Genomic DNA, 23352 nt, shown 5'->3' with positions numbered 1-23352 from the left:
GGAGCTTGTAATAACCAGCTAATAATTGTACACCACTTCAAACCAATGTTTCATATTCCAATTTCTGAACTCAAATATCACTATGCTTAAAATTATACCTTTTTTTGTTTGTTTTTTCATTCTCATAGGGGAACAAAGACTCAGACAAGAGGCGGAGCAGCCCAGGACCCCCCGACCTCACCAGCCTGATTGGGCAGTTAGCCCCAGCCCCGTGTCCGTGATGGAGCTGCCCAGCCCCGTGTCAGAGATGGAGCAGCCAAGCCCCGTGTCCGAGCTGGATCAGCCCAGCCCAGGGCTAGATGTGGAGGAGGAAGAGGTGGTGGAGATACACACCCCACAAAGTGAGTGTCTGACAACCCAGCTTAAGGTAAACAATTAATGGCTGTATATTTTAACCAATTTTTTATCTACACATGTTTTTAGGTGATGATCTGGTTGTGGAAAGACAAGCCGCAGAGCCATTTTCCACGGACAGTGCCCAGCGATTGATTGGTGAGATCATGGCCTGGAATGGCCAGATTGATCGAATGGAGAACCAAATTCGAAACATCCAACGAGAACTGGACACTATGAGGCAGGGAATGAAGAACATGATCGATGTTTTAGGGAGAATCTAAGCCCCTTTTCCCTAAAACCCAATCGATCATGTTCTTCATTCCCTTGTAAAAAAGTTTTTAATGTTTGTATCACATTGTTTTTAGAGGCCAAATTTTGAAGAAGCACACGGTGTGTCAACATGTGCTATGTGCCATCAGAGGATCGCAATGTACGCATTTGGTGTTTGCAAACCCTTCCTCATTCTAGTATGTGAGAGGAAGGGATTGCACCCACCAAACACGTCCATTGATCACTCATGATGGTACATAGCACATGTTGACATTACCAATTTTTGGTGTGCATCTTCAAAATTTGGCTTTACCCCTTGTTTTCTGTAAATAGTTAAAAATATGATTGTATGTATTTTTTTGATAATTGTATTTTATATATAGATATATCTATATATTTCTATGTTTCCAAAAAAAGAAAAAAAAAAGAAAAAATGCCAAAAAAAAAAAAAAAAAGAAAAAAGAGGCACTGGTTGGAATGTGCACTATTAAAAAAATCCAAAAAAAGATGTGTGTGTGTGTGTGTGTGTGTCTACTTCTTTCAATACTCAATACCAGTTTGGGAAGTCATTTTGTGTTTTCTGTCACAAAGGGCCTTATTTACTATTGGCAAAAACCACTTTGCTATACAAATGCACTAGGACAGGAATATGCAATTAGTGGAAATCCAGCTGTTGCAGAACTACAAGTCCCATGAAGCATAGCAAGACTGACAGCCACAAGCATGAGACCCAGAGGCATGATTGACTTGTAGTTTTGCAGCAGCTGGAGGTTGGCCAATTGCATATCCCTGAATTAGGACAATGTAGGAGACAAGCACCGTGAAAAGCAAACAAGAACCAAACTTAAAAATTTGAACAGACAATACATATTTCAAGAAAAATAAATTTTTATTGCTCAGCTGGCATTGGAATAGCCCCCCTACCATTAAAATAGCTGACATAGCGGTCACGCACCTCACGTGCTGTTTGGGGGGCTAAGCCAGGAAGGGCATGATCCAGCCCTGTGAGTTCTGGGAATATTAGTCCGGCCTCAGGCCCAATAGGCTGCAGGTACTGGTTCCCTGAAAATTTACGGAGAAAATTGTGCAGAATGCAGCAGCACAGAATCACATAGTTCAGTTTATATTCTGCTAGGTTGATCGCTGTCAGTAACAGACGGAACCGGCTGGCCATAATGCCAAAGGCACTCTCCACAACCCTTCTTGCTCTGGCCAGCCGGTAATTAAAAACCCTCCTCTCCGGGGTGAGGGTCCCTTGGGGGAAGGGTTTCATAAGATGGTCACTCAGACCGAACGCTTCATCAGCTAGAAACACAAACAGTAGACCCTCCACATTCTCGGCATCTGGTGGCAAGTCCAGGCCACCAGTGATAAGACGGTGGCAGAACTCGGTCTGCCTAAAGACTCCTCCGTCAGACATCCGGCCGTTCTTCCCCACATCCACATAAAGAAAGTCACATTGTGCTGACACCACCGCCATTAGCACCACACTATGGAACCCCTTATAATTCCAATAGTAGGACCCCGAATGGGGTGGGGGCACAATCCTCACATGTTTCCCGTCTATCGCCCCTCCGCAGTTGGGAAAGTCCCAACGGGCAGCGAATTGGGAAGCCACAGTCTGCCATTCCTGTGGCGTGGAAGGACACTGGGGAGTCAAACACAGGAAAAAAAAAATTAGTCATTAAATAAAAACAATTCATAACAAATAAAACTCAAAAACATTTTGGAACAACAGTTAAACAGAAATATTGCAATTTTTTTTTATGCAAAAAACCCCAAAAAATAGGCGGACCAATTCACAGATTAATCAGCCCTCTGATGGACCAGGGGACATAAGTTAGGTGGGTGAGTGGGGTGGGGGGACTAATTAATGAGTATCCAATACCTGCAACCAATTTGAGTGGGGTGGGGGGACTAATTAATGAGTATCCAATACCTGCAACCAATTTGAGTGGGGTGGGGGGACTAATTAATGAGTATCCAATACCTGCAACCAATTTGAGTGGGGTGGGGGGACTAATTAATGAGTTGACAATCCATATATATATATATATATATATATATATATACACACACAAAGGGTGTATACAAAGAGTATACAAAGGGTGGGGGGGCCAGTAAAATAGTACAATCGAGCTGACAATATGAATTGGCTGTGGGTGTATAGGGGCCCATATATGCACGTGGGACACAAAAAGGTAAAAAGCTCAAAAAAAATGACACACAAAAAAAAAAAAACATAAAAAAAAAAAAATGCATGCATTCATATAAAGGGTACATTCACATCATATTCCTGCCATGGATATTAAAAGTCATGATGAAATGAATACAAACATACAATGCATATAACGCATATAATGCAATATTAAAAGAACAAACTTACCTTCATATATTCCTTCTGCAGGACCCGAATAATGGCAGAACAGGTCTCTGGAATAATGATCCCCAGAGCCTGGGGGGAGATGCCTGTCGAGAACTTGAGGTCCTGAAGGCTTCTCCCTGTCGCCAAGTAGCGCAACGTGGTGACGAGCCTCTGCTCCGGAGTGATGGCTTGCCGCATGCAGGTATCCTGCCTGCTGATATAAGGGGTCAGCAAAGCCAGCAGACGGTGAAAAACGGGGTCCGTCATCCTGAGATAATTCCTGAAATCATCAGGATTATTCTCACGGATCTCACGGAGTAAAGGCATATGCGAGAATTGGTCACGCTGGCGCAACCAATTCTTTGTCCATGAACTCCTCCTCACCCTGTTCACAGACTGGGCTCGGGTCAAAGTATTAACCCCAACACCAAGCCCCAATATAGCACAAACTCGTTCCCGAGTACGTCCACTCTCCATGGCTTTGAAACGGTCGGCTGGACAAACAAGCTCAACTGAACGCACTGAAGAACAGCCAGACCTATGAAGAACGACCTGAAACCCAGAAACGAGCGGACCAGAAGCGCCTAATAACAGGTACAACTGATCCACGCGTACCGAAAGACAGATACAAACCTCACAGGTAGACTGCGCCGCAGTGAACGGACAAATTAAGCTGAAGTCTGAAAAGCGCGAATCGTCTCTAACCAAACTTCTACTAACGCAAAGTCAGCAGAAGGAGGGTGCTTTGCTGTGTCTTGGACTTCCTATTTCTAGTCCCGTCGTACGTGCCGTACGTCATCGCACACGCTTTCAGCGGACTGTCTGTTCATCGTGTGTGGTCAAGTCCGTTCATTCAAAATTTGGACGGACTGTCTGTCGGATTGTCTGACGAACTTAGTTGGCCAGACAATCCGCCCGTGTGTATGCGGCCTTAGATTGCACACAGGTGGACATCATTTTACAAATTATGTGACTTCTGAAGGTAATTGGTTGCACCAGAGCTTTTTATGGGCTTCATAACAAAGGGGGTGAATACATATACACATGCCAATTATCATTTTTTTATTTCTGAAAAATAGTTTTATGTATATATTTTTCTAATTTTACTTCACCAACTTAGACTATTGTGTTCTGATCCATCTCATATAATTGAGATTAAAAAACATTGAACTAAAGGCTGTAATGTAACAAAATAGGTAAAAAGCCAAGGGGGTGAATACTTTTGCAAGCCACTGTAATTATGCTCAATAAAGAGTAAGAAAACAGTTTTTGCTTACACATCATTGGATGATTGAGGTCAGCACAGCTTTACTTTATTCTCTAACCCAAGTGTAAATTCACCCTGCAAAGTGAATAATTTCTACTCCTTTAGTAAATCAACCCCAGTGTTCTTTTCTCTTGTTTATTAGTAAAATATGGGCTACTTGGCATTGACTTTTTTTCAGCCAGCTGCAAAAACAAGTTATAGTAAAAAATAAAAACTGAATATAGGATAGGTCTGTTTGTTTTTGCCTAGGGTAGCTTTTACGGCTTTAAACGTACTTACCTTATCCCTCACTTCCACCTGGCCTCCTCAGCTCTGTACAATTGGTTCCCTGAAGCTGCTTCTCTTTTGTACTCCTGGTGGTCACACTCTGAGGTTATCATGTACAATATAGGACCAGCGGTCCTGCATTGTGAGTGATAATGTCAAAGGCAACCCACATCCCAGGGTGTTAGAGGGAAAGAGGTAAGTGCCAGATGCCAGGATAGTTATGGATAATCTAAGTAAAAGCATTTTAATAGTACCCTAGGTAAAGCTGAGCATTTAAAGTGATTGTAAAGTCTCGTGTTTTTTTCCTATAAAAATAATAAACATGTTATACTTACCTGCTCTGTTGCAGTGGTTTTACAAAGAGCAGCCCGGATCCTCCTCTTCTCGAATCCCTCTTCTGTGATCCTGGCCCCTCGCTCCTGTTAAATGCCCCCACAGCAAGCGGCTTGCTATGGGGCCACCCGAGCCGAATCACAATCAAATCTGACACGGAGCCCCGCCCCTTCTCTGCCCTGGTTGGTGTCAGCCAACCAGGAAGGAGAATCTGGATGGCTGAGACACTCGTGGACATCGCCGGACAGGGAGGGATCTCAAGTAAGTATTACAGCCCGTTCACACCTGAACGTTTTGTAGCCCTACGCCTGAAGCTACAAAACGCTGGAGGGGAAAAAATACATTATTCTCAATGGAGATCGTTCACATCTCCACTCCATGTCGCCTGAAGCCCTACGCCTGAAGCTCAAACAAGTTCTGGACCCTTTTTTGTCGCGCAAATCGGGCTGATTTGGGCGTTTTCATTCCCATAGAAACTAATGGAAACGCTCGATTCGAGCGTTTAGCGCGACAACGAGCGTTTCTACGGGCGTTTTGACGCTGTATCTGCTCAAGAAAAAATATGATTTACATAATTTAAATAAGGAAATGACATAAAGGACATAAAAAAATACACAGGAAGTGCACAGATCACCATTTTTAGCTCACATGGAGAACATGAATATGGATGAAGAACTGGATGAGACAGTATGTCTCCTAGAGCAGGAGAGGTTCATAAGAACGGTGAAGGAGCACCCCTGTCTATATGATACGAGAGATCCATGCTACAAACTGCGAGCGAGCAAGAGAAGGGCATGGAATCAGATTGCCATCCAACTTTTTCCAAACTGGGCAGACCTAACTGGCCATGTGAAGGATGAGAAAGGTAAGAGAAACCCTTGCAAACATAACCGCAATAGGGACATAATAGATTGATTAGTACATTATAAGGCCTCTTTCACACTGGGACAGTGCGGGTGTTGGTGGGTTGGCGCTTTTCCGTTATTTCGTATGTGGTATGCGGCGGCTAGCGGGGCTGTTTTAACCCCCGCTAGCGGCCGAAAAAAGGTTAAAATCGCATGCAAAGCACCGCTGCATTAACCCTTTTTCGGCTGCTAGCGGGGGTTAAAACTGCCCTGCTAGCGGACGCTAGAACGCTGGCGAAGGGCCGCTGCAGCGGTGCTTTGTGTGCGATTGCGGCCCTTTGCCTGCGTTCTAGCGTCCGCTAGCAGGGCAGTTTTAACCCCCGCTAGCGGCCGGAAAAGGGTTAAAATCGCATGCAAAGCACCACTGCATTAACCCTTTCTCGGCCGCTAGCGGGGGTTAAAACAGCCCCGCTAGCCGCCGCTAGAACGCTGGCAAAGGGTCGCAATCGCACACAAAGCACCGCTGCAACGGCCCTTTGCCAGCGTTCTAGCGGCCGCTAGCAGCGGCGCTTTGCCGGTGGTATAGCCACGCTGGCCCATTGATTTCAATGGGTAGGAGCGGTATTCACCGCTCCAAAGATGCTGCTATCAGGACTTTTTTTACCGTCCTGCTAGTGCCCCGCTCCAGCACTCCTGCTTTCACAGTGCAGTGAAAGGAGTTGCTTTTTCAGGTGCTATACCGGCTCCTTTCTCTCAATTGTGAAAGCCGGAGGGCTTTCACACTGGAGCGGTGCGCTAGCTAGTGAATACACTGCTCCTTCACTGCTTCTGCCTGAACAATGCCACAGTGTGAAAGGGGACTATGCATGGGAGTATGAGTATAGTATTATCATAATGTCCTAAATACATGATGACACACTCTGACCCCTAGTGGATATTGGTAGGATACTGCATAAAAAAAATATATATTTCTAAAAAAAAAACATGGGACATCCAAGCATTTTTAATAATAAATCAGTACAGCATAGTATATACTATGGTTGTATTTACAAAGAAATAAAGTTTATTAGATTGCCTCAAGCTGCCATGGGACCTGTCCTGCTGGTGACATAAAGTAGGAGGCAAATTGATCCCTGACCTGTGTCCCTTGCCTGCTTCCACGAACACCGGTCCAATGAGCCCTTTCCATGTTCTCATGGACTGGGTCCTCAAAGTCATATCCATCCCGCTGGCGTACAAAATTGTGCAAGGCACATGCAGCTTTGACCACACAAATTGCATTTTGCATGTTGAGACCAATCGGAGTGTGCAGTACCCGCCATTTGTTGGCCAATATGCCAAATGCACATTCCACAACGCGACGTGCTCGAGTTAGTCTATAATTGAACACACTCCTATGTTCCGTCAGGTTGTGCCCCGAGTAAGGCCGTAGCAGATGCTCACTCAGATCAAAGGCTTCATCTCCAACAAACACACTGGGTAGGGGAGGGCCATTTGTGCCAGGGAGTGGCCTGTTTTCTGGAAGGTCCAGAGCATTGTTGCGCAGCAGGTGTCCAAATGTTGAATGTGAGAAAATGGCAGAGTCAGCGCTGCTACCATATGCTCCAATGTCGATGTAGCTGAAGCAATAATTGGCATCAGCCACTGCCATTAGAACAAAAGAAAAATATTTCTTATAATTGAAAAACTGGCTTCCACTACCCATGGGCTTTACGATACGAATATGTTTCCCATCGATGGCTCCAACACAGTTGGGGAAGTTGCAGCGTTGCCAGAAAACATCCGAGATCCTTGCCCAATCTTCCGCTGTCGGTTTTTTGAATACAATATCCTTTAGTATGTCGTAAATGGCAGAGCAAGTGTCCCGAATTATGTAGCTTGCTGTCGATTTCCCAACTCGAAAGGCATAATGTATGCTCGCTAAAGATTGTCCGGTTGCTAGGTACCTACAAAGAAATAAACATATATATTTTAATGTGTTTTTTAACAGTTAAACAGCTCAAAATAAAGTGGAAGAGTATACGTGATGCCTACACTCGACATCTAAGACTGCAAAGGGAATTTAGGAGTGGATCTGGGGCATGTGCTCCGAGAGATTATCTGCATGCAAAAGAAATCAAATTCCTTCGGCCAATGCTGGCTTTGGGGCGGTAAGCTATCATCTGTGCACGAATGTCATTAAACAAAATTTAAAGAGAAAGTTATAATAATTCAATTCTATTTTCAGGACTGAAAACTGCTGGGAGGACAGTAATCCAAATGAGGATTTGGACACAGATGCTAGTCAGCAAGCAAGCCAAGCATCAGGTGATCAAAGTCAGCAAGCAAGCCAAGCGTCAAGTGATCAAAGTCAGCAAGCAAGCCAAGCATCAAGTGATCAAGGAGGCCGAGATCTGGAGAGCCAATTGTCGACTCCAGCACGGTCTACATCTGAGACACATGTGCGAGATGAGACGTCCCTACCATCCATTTCTGCTCGAGTACCTGCTAGAGCAATAAGAAGGAAGGCTCCTGATCCTGACTTCAACCGCATGCTGGACATTATGACCAGTATGTCAGAAAAAATTAGCAGCAACAGGTCTCATGTGCAGGTTTCTGCAAGATGTCTGGAAGGTCTGATGGAGAAGGTACCATCAGAACTCCAGGCAGACATGTTGGCAGGTACTATACGCTATATAGCGACTTTTATACCACCAACCCCCACATATAGGTCCTCAGAGCCTCCGCCACCTTATGGTCCCTATGCAAATCACCCCCCGCCCCATCTGCCAGCACCACCATCCTCTCATTACCTTCCTCTGCCAACACCACCACCTTCAAATTACTTTCATCTGCCAACACCACCACCACCACCTTCTATTTGGCAGCAAAATGAGAATCCCTCTACCTCCAACTGGTCACAATATGGCCATGCAATGAATGTGGTGAATACACCCAATGAGGGAGACAACTCCTCCCAAACATTCCATCCTCTCAAATTTTTTTATTTATTTTTTGATTCATGAGCTACGTTAGCTCTATTTCTTTGTTGAGCTGTATATGTGCAAAACGCACAAAAACGAACAGAAAAAGTTATAACAGAAAAAGTTATGTTTCAGTAATATTTTAAATAAAAAAAATAAAGTTTTTATTTGGCTTTAAAAATGTGTGATTGCTGTTTATTTTAGGCATATAAAAAATTATTCATATTATGTTCATCATTAAAGTGGTTGTATACTCATTTTTGGGACTTTTACCTACAGGAATGCCTATAATAAGTTTTACCTGTAGGTAAAAAAAATATCTCCTAAACCTGTATGGTTTAGGAGATATTCCCCTCGGTATGCGCTGCTGACTGCAGCGGTGCATGCGCACAAGGGGATTCTCAGCCTGAAAATCCAGCAGTGGCTGGCCGGCCGGAATGAAATCTCCCGCACGCATGCGTGGGAGTGACGATATCACGGCTCCAGCCACTCACAGCGCCAGAGCCGCGATACCCGGAAGAAACGCAGAGGGAGCATGTCAGCTCCCTCGACGTGGATCGGGCTAGATGTCGGGGCCTCGTTCTAAGGTGAGTATTTCATAATGAGCTAGTATGCGGTGCATACTAGTTCATTATGCCTTTTGCTTTGCAGGGGTAAAAAAACTAATCTCAGTTAAGCCCCAAACCAATTTGCAGCCAAAGGACCAGGACCCTTTTTGTGATTCGGCACTGCGGCGCTACAATTGCATGGACGTGCAACGTGGCTCCAAAACAAAATTTATGTGGTTTATAGGGGATAGTTTTATAGCATTTTTATCTTTTTTTTCTTTAATGACGGCGATTAGCGATTTTTATTGTAAGTGCGACATTTTTGCAGACACATCGGACATTTTTAACACATTTTTGGACACTGGCAGGAAGGTGTTAACCACTAGGGGGCAGTGTAGGTCTTATGTATGACATTATGTGTTTTTTTTATTTTTAGTGGGCGTGGCCTGGCATGTGACGTCACTGATTGGCTTTCCGATCAGTGACAGCCACAGTAGGAAGCACAGGGAAAGGTTTGTCTACTCGGATCTCTCCTCGTTCTTCAGCTCTGTGACCCGATTGTGGGACACCAGCGGCGATCAGGTCCGCTGGTTCTGCGGCCACAGTCACAGAGCTCAGGGCCGGGTCAGGAACGCACCACTGGCGGGGCACTCCCAATCCACGGCTGGGCACTGAGCAATGTACAGGTATGTGCTTGTGCTCAGCCGTGCCATTCTGCCGATGTACATTGGCGTGAGGTGGTAAGTGGTTAAAAAATTTAATAGAAATATGACAATATTACCTCAGTGTGATAATTAGTCGTTCCACAGGGGGTATACTGTTCCTAAAATAGGTGTCCATTCGCTGCAAACGGCTACTGAGTAAACCCAGTAACTCATCAAAGCTGTGAAAAAAAATAAAAAAAATATGGCGTTTATGGGTGGACATTATAATATAAGACAGGAACAATGTCAAACATCATGAATTCAACTATTTTGACTAACCTTTTTATGGACATCCTGGTGTAGTCCAAAAATTTATCTTCATGGGCACGTAGGTCACTGTACATGACCCAAAATTGCCCTCTCTCTTCCCGATCGGCAATTACGGGGTGTATCCAATATCTGCGTGCCCTCTTCTTCCTCCTCTCTTGTTCACGCAGAAAAAATGTGGCAACAGCGGATGCTGCCACAAAACATGCCATCTCATCGTCACTCATCTTATAGTAGATATGGCGTAGAGAGCACAATGCTGAACAGGAAGTACACGAGCACAATGTTGAACCGGAAGTACATTAAGTACAGTACTCAGGAAGCAGATGAAAAATATTTTTCCTATTGGCTGAAAAAAAACGCCGAAGTTAAAAAACGCTGGAAAACGCTGTATGCAAACGCTCGTTGTCGCGTGACAAAACGTTCGTTGTCGCACGACAAAACGCCGGTAAAAACGCTCGAACACGCTACGCTCAGGTGTGAATGCAGCCTTAGGGGGGCTGAGGGCAGTTGCAGCACACAGAAGGCTTTTTATCTTAATGCATACAAGCAGGATTAGTTTTATTTTTTCCCCTGGAATTCGATCTTTAACATAATACCTGGTCATTTGGCTATGAAAGTTCCTGTTACACTTACACTTATGGGGTGACAACTGTCTCCCAGTTGTGCTTCTGTGTTGCTCCCTTGACACATGTGCCCTTATGGGGCGATTAAAGTGATTATGCCATCATATACCACATAGACATTGTCCACTGTCAGAAACTGGATCCAGATCTAAGTGCATATACAATATAGAAAAAGTGTCTCAACAAGGCAGAAATAGATCAGCGGCACTAAAATACAAAAAAAAGAAGGATACAAAGTTAAATAGTATAATATGAAAAGTTGAAGCACTGGTTTGATACGTAGCTCTTTAGCAAATTAGAAGTTGGCATGAGGGTGGTATAGCACTTCCCTGTTTAAACCATTAAACCACAGGGTGGCACCTCTTTTTAGGTATAAAAAGTTTTGTCTGGGTTTGTAAAATAGCCAGAGGAGAGGGAAGAGAACAGCTCCTGGTTGTGTCCATGGGACTGGTTAGGACAAATTCTCTAGAAATATAGCCAATAGTATATCCAGGCTGAGGAATACCTCTTCGGATTCCATAGCACTAGAAGGGAGCATAGGGACAGGACAAATGTGCCTCGCTGGACAGGGGGCTTGAAACCACTGCAAGAGAATATGAATGCCTCTGTTATGTTGTTCAAGAAGTTTTCATTAATCACCTCTTCATCCCCTTTCTGCTCAGGCCAATTTTCAGCTTTCAGTGTTGTCACAGTTTGAATGACAATTACTCAGTCATGCAACACTGTAACCAAATACAATTTATTTTTATTTTTTAAACTAATAGCGCTTTCTTTTGGTGGTATTTAATCACCACTGCATTTTTAATTTTTTAACTTTACATTTTGAAAAAAAAAAAACTATTTTCTTAGTTTCTGTTATAGAAAGTTAATAAATAAATAAATAAATAATCTTTTATTCATAAATTTTGGCCAAAATGTATCCAGATACATTTCTTCGGTCAAAGATTACCCAAATCAGTGCATATTATTTAGTCTGCGGGAATATATATAGTATATTTGATACTGAACAATCTTGATGTACTGACTGCCCATCTCATTTGTGGAGGCCCTAAAATGACAGAAGAGTACAAATATCCTTGAATGACCCCTTTTTGGAAAGTAGACAGTCCAAGGTATTTAGGAAGAGACATGGTGATTTTTTTGAAGTTGTAATTTTTTGTCACAATTTTAGGGAATATAAAGAAATTAAATATTCACAATTATTTTTACATACTGTCACCAGAGCAGTACATCATCATCAAATGACTGGTGTGGCAGTGATCAGGGATACTGACATTGACAGTATGTACAAAATATACCTTTTTTTTAAGATTTTTTTTTCTCTTTTTTTTTTTTACATATTGTGACCAGAGCCATACAGTCTTACCATGATGACACTGTACTACTCTGGGGAGGTGATCATGCTTTTTTTTTACACTATGATTGCTTATAACAGTGGTAACCACTGTTATAAACAATTTCTTTATGAATGGTATCCATTCATTCACAGGGTATACTATTGTGAAAGCCATGATTGGCCACAGACATCACATGGTACAGATGTGATGTGATTGGCCCTGTCTGTACCATGTGATCACTGTGGTCAATCACAGAGATTACCCCAATAGTACACAATGAATGTCTATGAAAGCCATTTATTGTGTACAACTGTCATGTGATCGATGTGAGTGGTCACCGCGACCACATGATACTATAGCTGGCTTGGTACAATGATCTGTCATCCGCTTTGTCAAGTGAGCCACAACATGGCTGCTAGAGCATGTGGAAGGCACGGCTAGGAGGACATTATTTGAGGTCCACCAGCAACCAGGAAGCTCCTGCTTGCCCGTCGTTCTGCTATAGGCCGGGCAGAAAGCAGTTAAGTGAACATTGTTTTTATTATTTTATTTTGTTTGTACAATTTTATTTTCTTATTTTTTTAATGATATCATTTTGGTTTATTATTTTTTTACGATTTGTTAGGAGCCCAATTGAGGGGCTTTGGTGAAATAGTAGAGAAAGGGACTGAGAACAGAGATACCCCGATCCCTTTCTCAGTAGCATCCGCTGCCGCTGCAGGGAGAATCTACATTGCACAGGGTGATTAGGGTGTGCCCAGGCATACCTGGCACATCCTGTGTGCACGCCTGTGTTAGTTGTGAATGGGATGGCCCTTCCATGTATATTATCACTAGAATCACTAGATACTGACCATATTGTGGAGTGTGCTTTGTATCCCTGCTGATAAAAATACACTTTTTCCTCTTTTTATTACAGATAGTGGCTTGAAGTGAGTGAACAAGGACTGAATTACAGTGCCAGAAACTCAACGGGCTTTTACCAAGACAGTGACTGCCCTGGGCCAAAGATGTGCCACTAGAGGAGACCCGAAACTCTTCACAACTCATGAGTCACTTAGGTGCCAAGAACCTCTACCTCTCCCCAGATGTATCGTCTCTTCACATGGAAGGAAATCCATCCTGAAACTCTTCTGTTTGCTTTTTTGTATTATTTGTACAAAGAATTACCAGGATCAGTTCTAGGTCTGCTGTGAAAACACAAGAGGTGTCAGCTTCAAAAAGCATTAAATAGTGGGGTAGGGGTGGCTGTTTTATCACTATCCACTGTGCTAGCTTCTCAGTTATTATTATCTGGTATTTACGTATATACATATTGTGCCGCCCTCAAGGAGCTTACAATCTAAGGTCTCTATCTGACATTCACATACTGGGGGACAATTAACCTACTGCTGGCCAGTTCTTTGCTTATGAGTTTGCCTTGCCCCAGGCCAATAGTGGTCATGAAGAGTCAGCTTTAAGGAATTATTCACCTAGGAGTGACAGATGCTACATGTAGCCACAGCCAGATCTTCTCACACATCTCACACAGGGACAAGTTCTGTCTCAACTGGTACCTTTGCCCACAGCAACCAATCAACCATTCTTCACAGCTTAGGAATTATAAAAGTAAAAGCTGATTGACCGTACTCCATTTGAGACAAAGTTTGTCTCAGGCACTATGACTTCCCCCAGCCAGTCTATGTCCAAGGCCATGTATACTTATCTGTATGTGTGGGAAGATCTGTACAGCTGCTGTGTCTGTCAGCCTGTCATTGATTTTTATCAGGCTGTACAGAACATCTGTCACTCCAGGACATATATACATGTACTGTATAGGACTCTGCCTTTATGTGAAAGAGCCCTAAAAAACAACTGCCAACCAGAGAAATAGAGAATTTTCACAGCAGTTATTATGAAATAAGTAAAAATATTATTTAAAGCAAACATATGGATTTGATTTCCATATATCCTATAGGATTTGCACAAAATCCTCTAATTTCTGTATAATGTATTAATTTCCTGTGTTATATATGATTGTATTGTGGTCTTTTTATATCTGCACTCACCATCATTCTCTGTCACACAGCCTCATCTATAGACATGGCCAATATGGTGTCACTGGAAGGCACATCCATCAGAAATTGGTGTATAAGGATAGTAAAGAATGATTCAGGTACTCTAATGCCGCGTACACACGGGCAGACTGTATGGCGTACTTAGTCAGTCGAAACACATTTCAGCGGACAATCCGCTCGTGTGTGGGCTTCAGCGGACTTTTTCAGCGTGCAGTCCGGCGTACTAAGAATTTCGGATTTTTCTAAATTCTGTCCGTCGTACTTTGGTTTCAGCGGACAATCCGCTCGTCAGTATGCTAGTTCGACGGACTAAGAATGGCGCATGCCCAGAAAGGATTTACACTGCGGAAGGGTGCTTTGCTGTGTCTTGGACTTCCTATTTCTAGTCCCGTCGTATGTGCTGTACACATCATCGTGCAAGTTTTCGACAGACTGTTTGTGCATCCGTGTGTGGTCAAGTCCGTTCAGTCGAAAGTACGACGGACTGTCCGTCGGATTGTATGACGAACTAAGTACGCCATACAGTCCGCCCGTGTGTACGTGGCATAAGGGCCAGTTCACACCAGAATGCTGTGCGGGAAATGCACTGCCTTTGCGATCTGTTGTGGGCGCCAATATATTTTTAACATCACACCAAACACAGATCGCACACTTAGTGTGTTTTGGGGGAACAAGATCGCATGGCCCTCAGTACCATGCGATTTGGTGCAGCACATTTTTCAAAAGTAAACAGTACTTTTGGTGTGATTTCAGTCCATTCAAATGAAAATAGCATTGCAGGGGAGAACACACTACATTCCTGTACGTTTCTGGTGTGAACCGGCCATAAAGCGGTGGATGGGAAAATACTCCCCACTATGCTAATGTATTATGACAGTGAAGACTTCTCCACAGAATACACTGATCAGCATTGCAGCTGATTGAACAGCAATTTCCAACATTTCTGTTTGTGAGAAGTCAGTCATTAGATGAATGGGAATGACCATAGATGGATCAAAATTTAGCCTGTCACTATTGAACCAGACAGATTTTGATCCAAGTATGGCCGGCTTTAGTTCTTCTTTTCATGAGTCGAATGAGTTTGAGCTGCACTGACCAGAGGCACCTACTGTATACCTATACAGAGATCAGAGGAGAACATGATGTCATCGGTACATTTCCCACCTAACCAAAACACTTTTATCTTTTGAAGTTCCTGCAGAGATCTATGAGCATCACAGCCTACCTAAAGCCTCTTACACACGATCAGACTTTATACAAACTTTCCTGTGGATTTTTGTACAAAGGGCGTCGGCCGAGAACTTGTATTGCATACACACGGCAGGACTTTTTCAGCCAACTTTCACCAAATCACGTGCTTTTTCTGCTCTGTACCGCCACCTTTTGTCAACTTCTGTATTGTTGTCTGATCTTTTGCATTGGTTCTGAGCATGCATGTTTGTACTTTGTACAAAAGTCCTATGGTTTTCTGTACACACGATCAGACTTGGCTCCATCTGACTTTTGTTCCAGAAAGTTTGACCGTTCGCACAGCCAACAAAAGTCCGATGAAAAACGAAAAAGTTTGTCCGATGGAGCGTACACACGGTCAGATGTTGCTCCAAAACAGCTAATTTGCATGTTTGTTGTCAAAAAGTCTGATCGTGTGTATGGGCCTTTAGAGTCATCTCATCCTGCCAAAATCTCAGGTGGAGGGGCAGGAGACAAATGTCTATGGATACATTAAATGCATTTCAATATGGAAAATACAAATAAGTATCAATGTAACTGAGGTTGTCTTGTGACATTATGAATTAATCCATTAAAAGTAGCATTAAACTCTCAGTATCTTTGGTTTAACACACTGAGCACGATAAAATAAACAATCCTCAGTAACTAATTGGTAAAATTCTTACACCAGCACTTGCAGTTTACAGCTTTCCGTGTCACAACATCGCAGTGTTGTGTGTCTGCTAAACTAGGTCTTATAACCCCACTGGGGTTTTACTCCATTGGTGTTCACCTGTAGGCTCTCTTCATACTCATTGATGGCACATTGGAGACAGTCAGTTGTGACAGGAACCACATCTTCATTTTCTGGGATCCAGAATTACTGTGATCATCAGGTGATTGAAGGACTTCCCATTCAGGACAGTCTTGGTCCATTGTTTCTGTGGAAATTCTGTGCCATCAATGGAAGAACTTCAAGAGATGTTAGTGACTTAGCACACCTAGAATCCCAGTGGCAGTCATCAGGGAAATTGCCAAAGATTTCACATGGAAGGATGAGCTCAGTTTAGGAATCTTCAATCTGCTCTTTATGCTGTCAGATCTGCTACTGTAGATTGTTTTGGTGAGCTACTACTACTCTACATTACCTGTAGCAACCATCTGCCCTGCTGATTATCATAATAGTTATCACTGTTAAAGCCGAACGAAAGCCTCAGCATTTATTGTAAAATTGCTGGTAAAAATGTGCATTAAAGTGACACTTAACAAAATCTTATTCTCCAAAAAATAATCTATATACATCCACTACTTAATGGCCCTGTAACATTTTGTTGTTTTTCTGCCTCATTGTAACATCCTCTGTGAACTCCAAAATCTTTCCTTTCCCCCCTCACTTCCCTTTGTTTGGAACAAGAAACCCATGTCATTTGTGTGGACTGATGTATTTGTCAATTTGCCCTTCCCCCTTGTGACCCAAAAACTACACTCACACTTTGCATCAAATTGGCTGAGCAGCTCTTTATTAAACAACCAACTCCAAATATAGCAACAAAACTAAACATACAAAATTGCCATACAACATTACAATTATTGGCAAGGGTTGAAAAAAAAAAACCTGTGTGCCCCTTGAGGTTTCTGTGTGTCCTAGTCCAGTGACTTAAGCTAAGGGTGCAGGCTGGGGAGAGCCCGTCCTGGCTTAAAGGCATACAGTATACAAGAAGGAAACAACCCTGAGTGCCACACACCAGCAGGACCCAACAGTCACTATAGTAGCAGTAGCCTTAGACCGACTCTGTCCAGGCCCTGTCCCAACATGTTTCGACCCTCCCACAGGCTCTAGTCATGGACCACCATGACTAAGTCTTATGGGCAGGGGGAAACGCATTGAGTGGCCTGGACAGAGTTAGGTTGAGGCTACTTTTACTATAGTGAGTCTTGGGTCCTGCTGGTGTGCGACACTTAGGGTTGTTTCCCTCTTTAATACTATTGGCAGGTGTTACCAGAAGGTGTTCCTTCGGTGTCCTATAGGCTAAAGGTTTAAATAAGCTCCACAGTTGCCCCCAGCCACATTGTACAAGCCTGGGGACAATTCCAAAAATTTTGCATTTTTAATTCTCACCAATGGGCTGACCTCCAATAAAATAATTGACACCCAAAAGCAGAAACCCCATACCACCAGATGAGCCCCTATTATTACCACTCTACCCTTACACAGATCACCTTAGCCTGCCAATCTGCCATGACAGTCATCCTGCTATCAGAACTTGTTTTTTGCTGTTATAAAAGAGTGAGGGAGGATGGGACAACTTTCTATGTCCATTGACCATTCCAGACAGACCCCACAGAAGTCCCACAGTTCCTCCTCTCCATCTGACCCTTGACAGGCAATCAGGAAAGACTTACATGTCTTCTGATTATCTCCTTGCCTTTCCTGGGATTATTCTTCTCCTCTCTCTGGTTCCCTTCTTCATTAATTGTATTTCTCCACATGAAACCTTCTATGACTTTATTCAACCATCTTATTACTGGTCCTTAGTTACGTTTTAAGGCTCAACTGCTTTCAGATTTTTAAAAACCTTAAATAACCTTATTACAATCTCCAATTGAATGTGTGAAAAGTTTGACCAGTAACATCATGAGGTCAAGAGCGTGGGATTGTCCTACAATAGGGCACCAGTAGAGCAAAATAACCCAGTGCTCATTAGATGGAGGTAAATGTTCTAAAGGGGAGTTGAAGAAATAAGGGTTACTATGTTCAGCACTCTCACAGCCCTCTTCTTATGTACTGTAGGGATTTTCTGTTGAAATACACCATTTATCACCATGACCACGTTGCATTGCTCTGTGCACTTCAAACCTTACTTATTCTAGGGCAATGATGGTGAACCTTGGCACCCCAGATGTTTTGGAACTATATTTCCCATGATGCTCAACTACACTGCAGAGTGCATGAGCATAATGGGAAATGTAGTTCCAAAACATCTGGGGTGCCAAGGTCCGCCATCACTGTTATAGGGCTCCATGTTGAAACACGTACCAAAGCTGTATCAGCCACTTGAGAGATTGCAGGTTGCAGTTGGATATTTGGACCGCCACACACACATAATAGGGCCAAGTTAGAAAGAAGCCAATCAACCATCAGCATGTCTTTGGAATATGGAAGACAAAACACACAAGCAGAGAGAACATGCAGACTCCATGGAAACCTGATAGTTGTAACCCTTCTTTGCCATTCAAGATTAAAAACACCTGAGCTTCACATAACTGTCTAGACTCAATTTCTATACTCCCATGATGTGCCACCCATTATATTCCACTTTTTGTCTTGTTATTTTAAATACCTCCACCATGTGGTTTCACCAAAATAAAATCCACTCTAAAGGTTGGCGATAGTAACCTCTACTAGTGATGGATTAAACAGATCTATGCATCTATCTATGATGGCCTGTGAACTGCAGTGTGAACCCTATGCAAGTTGTGAATACATTGGATGTTGTTTGTGTTTTGTCATAATGGTAATATGTGACCTTCTCCATTACAACAGTGACATGAAACCCCATATTAACACTTATCTCATCCACTTTAAGGGAGATTCATTATTACCCTGGCCATACGTCCATTCAACCTTTTCTATGTATTTAAGGTGCTATGTCAATATGCTGATGACTTTGTGTAAATGGTAGATGTGTATTGTATATATACTCTTTGTATATATTTACATATGGTGATGTGTAGAACTCCCATGACCATAGAATGTAACATCAATGTCTTAAAGTGTATGTAGAACCAAGACATTTGTTGTTTTCAATAAAGTAGAAGAGGATTAAAACCCCCATCAGGCTATGCTTTGCTGTCTATGTCCCACTGGGGAGGCTCCTCTGTACTTCCTGTCTTGGAGAAAGAACAGGAAATTAAAGGAATAATTGGGGGGTCAATATCTTAGACAGGTGTTTAACCCTTTCCCGCCGAGCGTACGCAGATATGCGTACTCGGCTTCCGGGGGTTATACCGGGATGATGCCCGCACCTGCAGGCATCATCCCGGTACCGTTCTTTTCAGCAGGCGATTGGCTATCCAGGTATAACAACCGATGCGGGTAAAAGCCGCTCGGCTGTTATGCTGGAGGAGCGGGAGGGGACGTCCCCCCCTCCCGCCGCCTCTCGCCGCTGCTACCGGTGCTCCCGTTCGATCGGGAGCACCGATTCCGTGTCCGATGCCTCCGGCTGCTGCAGAGGAACTGGAACAAAGCCGTAATTGGCTTCGTTCCAGTCTCCTCATCGTAAACACGGAAGCGACGTCATGACGTCACTTCCCGTTTACTCGGCTGCCAATGGCGCCGGTTTTAAAAAAATATCCGGTATTCAGAATCGCCGTTTTCGGCGATCTGAATACATTGAAGTGTAAAGGAGGGGTGGGGGGTCTTTTAGACCCCCGATCCCTCCATAAAGAGGACCTGTCACCACCTATTACTGTCACAAGGGATGTTTACATTCCTTGTGACAGCAATAAAAGTGATCAATTTTTTTTTTTTAACAATTTAGTTATTTTAAAATAAATAAAATAAATAAAAAAAAAAAAAAAAAATTTTAAAGCGCCCGCCGTCCCCGCGAGCTCGCGAAGCAAAGAAAACGCATACGGAAGTCGCGCCCGCGTATGTAAACGGTGTTCAAATCACACATGTGAGGTATCGCCGCGATCGTCAGAGCGAGAGCAATAATTCTAGTACTAGACCTCCTCCATAACGCTAACCTGGTAACCGTAAAAAATGTTTAAAGCGTCGCCTATTGAGATTTTTAGGTACCGTACTTTGTCGTCAATCTACAAGTGCGCGCAATTATAAAGTGTGACATGTTTGGTATCTATTTACTCGGCGTAACATTATCTTTCACATTACACAAAAAAATTGGGCTAATTTTACTGTTTTGTTTTTTTTTATTCACGAAAGTGTCCCTTTTCCCAAAAAGTTGCGTTTAAAACACCACTGCGCAAATACCGTGTGACATAAAATATTGCAACAATCGCCGTTTTATTCTCTAGAGTCTCTGCTAAAAAAATATATATAATGTTTGGGGGTTCCAAGTAATTTTCTAGCAAAAAATATGGATTTTAACTTGTAAACACCAAATTCCAAAAATAGGCTTAGTCATGAAAGGGTTAAGTAATTTCCCTTTACCAGTGGCCCAGGTGACAGTTCTAAAATGTTGGATTTCCAGTTACTGTCTATTTCAGTGAAAATGGACTACAATGGAAAAAAGCATTCAAGAGGTGCTGAGACTTTGATGTGAGTTCATACAAAGTAGTGAGAGGTAAAAACATATTGAGAGCTCACTGGCTGACAAAAGACAGGGCTACCCTCCTGTGAGTAACTAGCACGTTACCAGAAAAAAAAAAGCGTACCTATGGAAGGAGCACCAGACCCAATAGTGTCCAAATCAATCTATTAGTTTGCACTATAAAAAAAAACATTCAGCATGTTTTGGGGTCAGAAACATGTTGGACGTTTTTAGTGCAAACCAATAAATTATTTTTGACTCTTATCATTTGATCTGGTGCTCTTTCCATTGGTTCATGCTTTCCATGCAATTGGCCACCAGGATAGATAGAGGAGTTACTCTACCCAGCTGGGACAAAGAAAGTGGGGAGTAACTCTCTCCTGTCCTTTCCAAAACAAAAAGAAAGTTTGACCATTACGTATACTTTATTGTGCAGAAATGCCTTGTAATGTATTGTTCAGAAGAGTAATAGATATTCATAGGGAATATACTAAAAATACTGTGTCACATTATATGTTTACTCTGTCATCTACCTGTATGTAAGTCATATGTGTTGGGCATTGTCTGAGTATCACCAAACATTGTATTCTGTATTTCCAGTATCAGATGTGATAACTATGAGTTACATTTTGCTCACATAGCCATACTCTGTAAATAAACCATGTCTGATTGGAAAGTGATGTATTCAGGTCTATTGTTCTCTGTAACATGATTATATTTTTCCACATGGTCATGTGTCTTGTTAGTTCTGACATAAATCATGATGAAATAAACTTTTTTTTAGTTACCATAGTTTTAGTCCTCCCTAACCCATGGCTTGTTTTGCTGGTCTGGTGAGAGCCTGAGCCATGGATGGATGGCATAAATTTGGGCAGTGATGATAATTCTGGGTTTTCTGCAGGGGGGAACCACTAATCATGGGGCCCAAAATCAAAATTTTGATGGCTCCCCCAGGTAACTCTGGAGCATGTCAACTGTAATGCCACGTACACACGACCGGACTTTCTGGCAGACTAGGTCCGACGGTCTTCCCGACAGACTTTCCCACACATGAACGGACTAAGTCAGTTCGAAAGTCTCTTAGTTTTGAACGTGATGACATAAGATGGGACTAAAAAAAAGGAAGTTCAATAGCCAGTAGGCAATAGCTTCCCTTGTGTCGTATTTGGTCCGTGGGACCAGCATACAGACGAATGGTTTTCCCGATAGGAATTGAGTCAGTCAGACAGATTTGAAACATGGTCTATTTCTAGGTCCGTCTGATTTTTAAAAATGAAAAACTATCGGATTAGCCCACATACAATCGGATGACCTAGTCTGCCGGAAAGTCCGGTCATGTGTATGCGGCATAACAATATGTGGGAGATTTACTAAAACTGAAGTGTGCAAAGTCTGGTGCAGCTCTGCATAGAAACCAATCAGCTTCCAGGTTTTATTGTCAAAGCTTAATTGAATAAGGTAAAGTTAGAAACTGACTGGCTACCACGCACAGCTGCACCAGATTCTGAGTGCCCCAGTTTTAGTGAATCTCACTGTATGTGTCAGCCATCTTTTTCTTTTTTTTTTTTTTTTGCTACATCAGCGAATTTATCGGCGAGGCTCCAATCAACTTAGCGTTCATTTAGTTTTCCTCGTCTTCACATCATTGTAGCCCATCTTTTTATATTAGCATTACAAACAATAGTCTTTATTCAATCATAAAAAAAGAAGAGCCCAACTATTCCATACTATCCCCAATAGTTGGACCAAACAACTATCTCGCTTCATCTTTAAATTATTTTACCCCCCCCCCCTCTTTTATTTCCTATGCGGGGAAAAGAAAAAACCAAAAGAAAAGACAAAAATCAAACCGCCTCCCATTATCCCTTTATACTCTGACTTTTTCCACTTCTGCCAGTTATCTATCGACAGGTCCTTATCGTCATATCTGTCCCTACGTCTGACCATTTGGTAGGTTTCTTCTACAGCATCAATCCATTCCCAGATTGGTGGGCTTTCCTCTTTTTGCCAGTTCTTAGGTATCAATCTTTTTGCTGCATTTAAAAGATGCGGGACTAATGACTCTTGATACTTTTTTATTTCTCCTTTGGTGCCATGGAATAAAACAATCCACGGATCCTCCGGAATTATGATATTAGTAATTTATTTTACATAAAATAAGATCTTTTTCCAATAAGTATTAATTTTTGGACAACTCCACCACAAATGAGTCATCGTCCCTGCCACTTTACACCCTCGCCAGCAATCCCCTGACCTGCTCGGCTGGAATTTATGGATTTTATCTGGTGTAGCGTACCATCTTGAAATACATTTATAGTTCATTTCTGCAGTAAAGCTATCCGCTGCCGATCTATGAGTAAGTTTAAAAAATATTCCCTGTGTGCCTTTATCACATTGTGAACCTAGTTCCCTTTCCCATTTTTGTATATAAGGCGGGCTCTCTAGCCCTTGCCCCTCGGTCAGGAGCCCATACAGCCTAGAGACAATCCTCTTTGGGTTGTCAGTTAAACACAGCCTCTCCAAAGGAGAAAGCTCGCTTTCCGTTCTCAGTGGCTGCGGTAGGCTCCCCACAAAGTGGGCCAACTGGAGATATCTCCACTCATCTATTTTTCCTATTTCTCCTTTGTGTTTTAACTCATGCAGTGACCTCATCCTCCCGTTTTTTATAATATCTTTTACCTGTAC

The 23352-nt window shown here is 42.7% G+C and overlaps 1 protein-coding gene across 1 annotated transcript in view; it reads left to right on the top strand.

The window, feature by feature from the left end:
* Positions 1-21347, top strand: part of USH1G (USH1 protein network component sans) — a 305716-nt gene extending 284369 nt beyond the window's left edge. The window contains exon 4 of the mRNA XM_077459598.1: positions 13048-21347. Coding sequence (XP_077315724.1) covers positions 13048-13051 — 4 coding nt within the window. The 3' untranslated portion in view covers positions 13052-21347. The remainder of the gene's footprint in view (positions 1-13047) is intronic.
* Positions 21348-23352: the final 2005 nt, after the last annotated feature.

The sequence above is a fragment of the Lithobates pipiens genome, unplaced genomic scaffold, assembly GCF_037356315.1.
Source record: "Lithobates pipiens isolate NorthernLeopardFrog02 unplaced genomic scaffold, aLitPip1_a1.2 Scaffold_28, whole genome shotgun sequence".
NCBI classification, from domain to species: domain Eukaryota; kingdom Metazoa; phylum Chordata; class Amphibia; order Anura; family Ranidae; genus Lithobates; species Lithobates pipiens.
The sequence above is the reverse complement of the archived record's forward strand: the minus strand, read 5'-3'. Positions and strand labels throughout refer to the sequence as shown.